General features: G+C 41.9%; 1 protein-coding gene across 1 annotated transcript; it reads right to left on the bottom strand.

Annotated features, from left to right (window-relative positions):
* Positions 1-348: 348 nt before the first annotated feature.
* LOC140867661 (uncharacterized) lies at positions 349-1,726 on the bottom strand. The gene is made up of 2 exons (XM_073272712.1): positions 1,116-1,726; positions 349-1,056 (listed from the first exon to the last, which is right to left on the bottom strand). Exons 1-2 carry the CDS (start codon positions 1,142-1,144, stop codon positions 462-464), a joined length of 624 nt encoding a protein of 207 aa, XP_073128813.1. The 5' UTR covers positions 1,145-1,726; the 3' UTR covers positions 349-461.
* Positions 1,727-8,020: the final 6,294 nt, after the last annotated feature.

Below are 8,020 nucleotides of genomic sequence, written 5' to 3'. Positions count from 1 at the left end.
ATAACGAGTACATGCGTAGCAGAAGCATGATTGATGAAATACTAGAATTTAAGCAACAAACATGAAAATTTTGAGGACGAGATTCATTTAATAGGGAAGAATTGTAATATCTCAAAAATATAAGTGAAAATTTTATGATTACATTATTTTTTATTAAACATTTTGTTGCACGTCTTATAATTAGAAGTATTTTATCAATATGGTTTTAAATATTTGATAAAGTCATGTTATTGTTCGTATGAAAACTTATGAGTTTAAATGTTTAAATTGTGAGGCTTTATGATACAATAGAGCACACTTCGAGTCTGTGCAAAACTCCCACTAATTGCTTTGTATTACTGTAAAAGTTTGATGCCTTACAATCACTCCCCTCTTCTTCCTTTATACTCATCCTTACAACTGAATGAAAACAAACTAACAAGAGCATAACTGTTTATTGAACAAAAAAACGTGACTCTTCCTCAAATGACGTAATCGCGCATCCAATTAGGTTTCCTCCTTCTTCTGGATTCTTCTTGTTCTGGTTCGTTTATGATTTCTTCTATTTTTGCCTCTTCATTACTTTGTGTGGGCTGGACTTCTTTTTCATCCACGAGACCTCTCAAGGCCCAGTCATTCACTTGTTGGCCCACTAAGTTATAATCCATGTTGAGTGCTACTGGGTTATCATTCCCATCTCCTTCAAACACGACCTTGTCCTCAAGGTTGAGCTGGTTGTAAAGCAAGCAGAATTTAGGAAAGTCTTCCCACGTAGCGTCCTCTGGGTACCGCCCTGACCACTGAACCAACACTTTCTTAAACTCCTGATTCTTCTTGCGAACAACTCGAGTGGCCAAGATGCAGACAGGAGTTAATAATGGTTGGTGGCCCATGCTGTGTGCTGGTAAAGTTACATCTCTGTCTGGAAGTTCACCATGAAAGGGCTTTAGTTGGGACACATGGAAAGTCGGATGAATGCGACTTGTCTCTGGAAGCTGGAGAGTGTAAGCTACTGGTCCTCTTTTAGCATTTATGGGGAAAGGGCCAAAGAATCGCTTACATAACTTGGAATGTTTCCTTTGAGCCACAGTGCTTTGTCGGTAGGGGGCAAGTTTCACCAAAAAGAGGTCACCTACCTCGAAATGTTTCTCCTTTCGGTGTCCATCCGCCAATTGTTTCATACGTTGTTGGGCATGCAGTAGGTTTGTTCGGAGCCTTTTTAAAGCTTCGTCCCGCTCTAACAATTTTTCTTCGACCGCTGCGATTGGAGTGCTGCCCCTGAGGTAGGCTGGAATAGTGGGTGGAGAGCGCCCATAGACTACCTGAAAAGGGGTCGTACCTAGGCTGGAATGGAAACTGGTGTTATAGTTGTACTCCGCCCAGCCCAAGAACGAAACCCATGTGGTTGGTTTATCAGCTGCAAAAGCCCTCAGATATTGCTCCAAACAACGGTTGAGCACCTCCGATTGCCCATCGGTTTGTGGGTGATATGAAGAACTCATCCAAAGCTTGGTGCCCATGAGTTCAAAGATTTTCCTCCAGAAGTGGCTTGTGAAAATGGGATCACGGTCTGATATGATTGACCGGGGGGTGCCATGTAACCGAACCACAGTGGAACAAAACAATTCTGCAACTTGATTAGCGGTGTGCGAAGTTGGTAGGGGACTGAAGTGTGCATATTTAGAGAAACGGTCAATTACCACCAAGATGGTTGTATTCCCCTTTGACAGTGGTAATCCAATGATGAAGTCAAGGGCAATATCTTCCCAAACTTGCTCAGGTACAGCTGTAGGTTGCAAGAGCCCAAAGGGTTTCTCGGTAGAATACTTGGTGGTTTGACACACATAACACTTGGCCACAAAGTTCTTCACATCTTGCCTCATGCCTTTCCAATGAAAATTAGTGGATAGGCGTATGTGTGTTCTTTTGACACCTGCATGCCCTCCTACTGGAGACTCGTGAAACTCATGCAACATCATAGTTTTTAGTATTGAATCAAGTCCCAATACATACCGTCCTTTGTATAAGGCAACTCCATCCCTCACGGAGTATTCTCTGGTCGTAGTAGGATTAGCCTGCAACTGGTTGTGGATGGTCACCAGATCAGGAAGATCTTGGTTCTCCCGTTGGAGAGTGTTCATAAATAAAAATTCAGGGCGGGAGAGAGCAGCCAGTATAGTTGGTTCCACAACTCCTCCTTCATGTACCCGAGACAACGAGTCAGCAGCAGAATTCTCGGTGCCTGGTTTGTATTCAATCGTGAAGTGATACCCGATCAACTTTCGTAGGTAGTATTGCTGTTCTGGGGTCTGGATAGTCTGATTAAGTAATTCACACAGACTTTTATGATCCGTGCGAATAACAAAGGAACGCCCAAGTAAGTATTGTCTCCATTTGGCCACTGACTCTGTTACAGCATACAGTTCTCTCACATAGGTAGACGCCATCTGCATCCGTGGACCCAACTTTTTACTGAAATAAGATAAGGGATGCCCTCCTTGCATCAATACTCCCCCAATCCCCACCTTTGAAGCATCAGTTTCTACGACAAAATTTTGAGAAAAATCAGGTAGGCCAAGAACAGGAGTCTTTGTCATGACGTCTTTAAGTTGATCAAAAGCCCTGGTGGCCTCTACTGTCCACTGAAAGGAGTCTTTCTTTAGTAGCTCAGTTAGTGGGGCAGCCAAGGTAGCATAGTGAGACACAAACCGTCTGTAGTATCCTGTGATTCCTAAAAATCCTCTCAACTGTTTCAGATTCTTAGGTTGCGGCCACTGCTTCATTACTTCAATTTTCTTTGGATCGGCTAACACGCTTCCCGCTGTGACCAAGTGCCCTAGGTATTCCACAGTGGATTGAAAAAACTGATATTTGGATAATTTAGCAAAGAATTGTCGTTTAAACAGAAGTTCCAACACCAAAGCGAGATGCTCCAAATGCTCAGACTCATGCTCACTGTAGACTAAGATATCATCGAAGAATACAATAACAAACCTTCTCAAATACGGCTGGAAGACTTGATTCATAGCTGCTTGGAATGTCGATGGTGCATTGGACAACCCAAAAGGCATTACGAGAAATTCGTAATGGCCCTCATGAGTGCGAAAAGCAGTTTTGTGTATGTCCCTTTTATCCATCCGGATTTGATGATATCCAGCCCGCAAATCCAGTTTGGAAAAAACTCGTGCTCGGCCCAACTCATCCAGTAGCTCATCGATAGTAGGAATTGGGAACCGGTCTTTTATGGTTAGCGCATTCAATGCTCGATAGTCTACGCAAAAGCGCCACGAGCCATCTTTCTTTTTAACCAACAAGACTGGAGATGAGTAGGGACTGATGCTCGATCGGATGAACCCTTGGTCCATCAATTCTCTAACTATTTTCTCAATAGCATCCTTCTGAAAGTAAGGATAACGGTAGGGTCGTACATTGACTGGGGCTGATCCTGGAAGTAAGTGGATGCGGTGATCAATGGTACGATAAGGAGGTAGAGCAGTGGGATCCTGAAATATGCCTTGATACTTGTTCAAGAGCATCTGCCCTTTTTCTGGAATTAGCGCATTCTCGTCACTTAGCCGCATACATGGTTCCTCCTCGGAATCCTGAAGGCTGTTTCGAACTTCAGTGAGGGTGTAAAGAGCGCGGATAGACTCTTTTTGCAAGAGTACACATAGTCTGTTGTATGAGACAGGAGCTGATGGAGTGTGTTTGTTGCCTGTTAAGCATATCTTCTCCCCTTGCCATGCAAACTCCATCGTGAGGGCCTCGTGGTCATGTAAACAAGGGCCTAATGTCCGAGCCATTGCATTCCCAGTATAATATCTAACCCCCAGATTGGAAGCACATAGAGATCAATACGAAACTCATGACCCTGCAGAAACAAGGGCACCTGAGGACACACCTTCTCGCACCACAAATACTGCCCGCTGCCCATGTATACTCGGAATCGTCGAGACTCGGTAACAGCCATTCCCAGTCTCTCCACCAGCCCTTCTTGCACAAAGTTATTGTGGCTTCCAGTGTCAATTAATACTTCTACCGGGATCTGTTGATACCTTGCAGTAATGCGGAAGATTCGTGGGTTAGCAGAGCTAGTAAGTGTATGTAAACTTACCTCAGCAATGCCGTCCTCGATTTCTGGCAATGTTGTGCACCCAGAGACATCCAACCCAACTGGATAGTCTTCCGAGTCGTCCCCTAGTAAGACCATCACCCTATTTTTGCAGAGATGGTTGGCGCTAAACTTTTCGTCGCAATTGAAGCAGAGCCCCTTCTCTCTTCGTTCTTTCATTTCAGCGATGGTCAGTCGTTTGATAGGCAGCTTTGGAGTGGGGTTTGTGTAGGATCGCCCCTCAGCCACTGCGAGACCCAGTTTCTCCCCTGGTGCTCGATGAATTGGTGGACCCAAGGGAGGTACCGAACCAGCATTGCGCGGGATTCCCTTCAGATCATCATTTCTGTCTTCGAATAGTTGAGCTTTGTTCATGGCCTCAGTAAGACTCTTGGGTGGAGTGATTAGCAGCTCCCTTCGAATCTGGGGATTGAGACCCCAAATGAAAAAAATTCAAAAACAGTGTTTCATCAACTCCTTCGATCCGATTCATTAGACATTCAAACTCCGTGCGATATTGGTTCACACTTCCCGTCTGCATCATCTTTGCAATTTTCCCCAGAGGGTCGTCATATACCGATGCGCCAAAACGTGCCCTTATCTCTTTTACAAAGTGATCCCATGTAACCAAGGCACCATTCCGGTCCATCCACTGGTACCAAGAGCATGCTTCCCCCTCCAAATGGAACGCAACCACCTGAAGTCGAATCGCCGGAGGGGTGGAATGTAAGGTGAAGTATTTCTCCACCTTGTATAGCCAGTCATGTACCCCTTCACCATTGAATCGGGGAAGGTTAAGCTTGAAACCACGCAGCTGGCCAACAAGGTCATCTCCGAAATTCCCTCCCATCTTGCTGCTCTCCCCTGCAGAACGGAGAGAGTTCTCCGTAGAACCGTGAGATAGATCGTGAACTATCTGGTTCAATTGACCAAATCGTTGATCCATAGAGCCCATGTAAGTTTCCAAGAGCTTGGTATAAGCCGTCAGTTGAGATTCGGAATGGGTTTTGAAGTTGGTTTCCAGTTGCCGCATGGCGTCGGCGATATCTTCATTCCGCATCGTGAGTCGACGAGAGCACCAAATGATACAATAGAGCACACTTCGAGTCTGTGCAAAACTCGCACTAATTGCTTTGTATTACTGTAAAAGTTTGATGCCTTACAATCACTCCCCTCTTCTTCCTTTATACTCATCCTTACAACTGAATGAAAACAAACTAACAAGAGCATAACTGTTTATTGAACAGAAAAACGTGACTCTTCCTCAAATGACGTAATCGCGCATCCAATTAGGTTTCCTCCTTCTTCTGGATTCTTCTTGTTCTGGTTCGTTTATGATTTCTTCTATTTTTGCCTCTTCATTACTTTGTGTGGGCTGGACTTCTTTTTCATCCACGAGACCTCTCAAGGCCCAGTCATTCACTTGTTGGCTCACTAAGTTATAATCCATGTTGAGTGCTACTGGGTTATCACTTTATGCAAAAGTTAGTTTGATGCTTTTCAATAATGAGTATTATTTCAAAGACGAAGGGAATATAAACTAGTTAATTCAGCAAGGTTTAAGAATTTTTATGGTGAGAAAATTTTATGCATGTGGTTTTATAAATAAATCTGAGTCTTTTTTTAAAAAAAAAAAGTTGAAAGCATGGAAAAAGACTTATTCATTTTACTTTCATGGACTAGGAGCTGACCCACAGGCTTATTTTTATGATGAGATATAAAAACCCAAAACTACAAAAGAAACCCTAGTTATTTCTTTCACGTTGCAGTCTTCGTTCTCTATCCATTACTCCTAGGGTTTCAAAAATTCACTCTCGATTTAGATAGATTTTTGAGTCGGTCTTTGTTACAAAGTCTATAATCACGTTCCCGGACTCTGGATTATTCCCTACCAACAAAAAGACAAGTTTTATTTAATCATTGAAAGAACTATCCAAGCAATATTAAATAATTTGATATTTATATTTATATTAATGTTATGATATTTTTACGAGGTATCACAATATTTTCAAAGGCACGATGTCTGATGATGTATGTCCGTCAAGCGTAAGTCATTCTCGATGAGCTAAAAGCATGAGTTTGGGTGTAAGCGTTTGAAGGAGAGAAAATCTGATTTTTGGATTCAAAGAGATATTTGATATGTTTTAGGAGTAAAAATTATGAGTGTGAATTTGATACAAGGGTGTTTTGATGCATATTATAGGTATATTTAATGGGGTCAGGGATATCCAGTTTTGTATGTGTGTATGGTGTGTAAGGCTTTTAGGTATGTGTAGAATCACACCGAATTTCGGGAAGAAAATTTTGCAAAACCCACATGGGAAGGCACGCGTGCATGCCGCCCTGCATGGTTTAGGCAGAACACGTTAAAAGTAACCCAAGCAGAGTGGCATACACTTCCGTGCATGGGGTTAGGTGGCAACATTTGGAGGTCGCCAACGTGGAGAGACACGCGAGCGTGCCTTCGAGCGTGGGTAACGCATAAATTTTGCCACATTTTCTATAAGATTTCACCTTATGGCATGCATGTAAGGGTCAGATAGTAATCTTGTGTGTATGATGCATGAAATGTAGTGGAGAATGTAGGGAATGACTCACGTGGATTGCTAGTTATATGTAATGCATAATTGATTGAGTATTTCAATTCATGAAAGTTATTTTGATTATGAAAGCATGATGTTTTATGAATGTTGTGGGACGTGCTTACTTTTTTAGTAAATATCATGAATGTTTTCTAAGAATTAAAGTTTTATGAGCATGAGATCAATGAGCATGAAAATGTTATTTTGTGATATTATTCTTGTGGTGACAGTATGGAATTGGTGCCTCGTATGAACCCCGAGGAGGGCTTTTCTGACAAGAATGGATGTTATGCAAATTGGCTTCGGATATAGTGGGGGTCGATCATATGATATATTTATTTTGTGCAACTATTTACTTGATCATTGACCTTTAATCTTGTGCTCTAATGATAGTTACCACATTTTCTTTTATTTCATCATCTAAAAGCATAGAAAGTTATGTTTTGACGTCACAATCACTTCCTACTCATGCTATAGTATTTTATTATGTATCTGTTAATATTTGAATATGCTTATTGAGTTTTAGGCTCACTATGCTTGGTTGATGCAGGTGAGAATGAACAAATTAACAAGTTAGATGATGGCCAGGGGGAGTAGCCGAGGAAGCGAGATATAGTTGTCCGAGAACCTTTTCGCAGAATGATCATGAATTTTTGCATCCCGTTAAGTGCTTTTTTATTCATGATAAGTTTGTCTTAGTAATTTTTTGTGTTGTAATATGGGGTACTCGAATTGCAGCATTTTTTTGTTACACGGAGATGTTACACAATTTTGAGTCAGGAGATTTTGAGTTGGATGGTTTGTGTTGTTAGTGTCAAACACATGTCACTAGGCCAAAATCTATAGTTATTAGCTAAGACACAACTTTATTTCTTTATACTTATGGTAGCACATATAGATCGGGTTGTTAAGCCCATGATTCTAGGGAGGAGTGTGTCTTACTGTTGGTATTGTCTCACATCCCTTAGAGATCAGTCTTATCATTTTCGTACCATCAGCTCTGTCCCCTTGTGGAGACAATATTACCCGTTAAGATCTGGTGTCCCTCTTTTATAACCCACCTAGACAATAAAATCAAGCAACGCAATGTCAGCAGCTTGACGCACTAAAATTTCTTAAGAGGTCAATCACCCTAATACTACTATCACACATGCATGCTTAACTCAATATTCTCCCCCAAGAATTATAGTCATATGCTTCTTGGGAGATTTGAAGACATGACATTGGCTATGATACTAGTTTTTGGAATCAAGTGCTTACCACTAGGCCAAAAACTAAAGTTGTTAGTGAAGATGCAACTTTATTTACTTATACTTGTGGTAGCGCATGTGGGTTGGGATGTTAAGCC

This window comes from Henckelia pumila, chromosome 4 (genome assembly GCF_033568475.1).
Source record: "Henckelia pumila isolate YLH828 chromosome 4, ASM3356847v2, whole genome shotgun sequence".
Lineage (NCBI taxonomy): Eukaryota > Viridiplantae > Streptophyta > Magnoliopsida > Lamiales > Gesneriaceae > Henckelia > Henckelia pumila.
The sequence above is the reverse complement of the archived record's forward strand: the minus strand, read 5'-3'. Positions and strand labels throughout refer to the sequence as shown.

Excerpts from the sequence above, each read along its gene's own strand:
- LOC140867661 (XM_073272712.1), bottom strand. The coding sequence starts at position 1,144 with ATGGACACCGAAAGGAGAAACATTTCGAG. Across the intron at positions 1,057-1,115 it reads GAAAGGAGAAACATTTCGAG|GAAACATTCCAAGTTATGTA; the intron begins GTAGGTGACCTC and ends TGTGGCTCAAAG.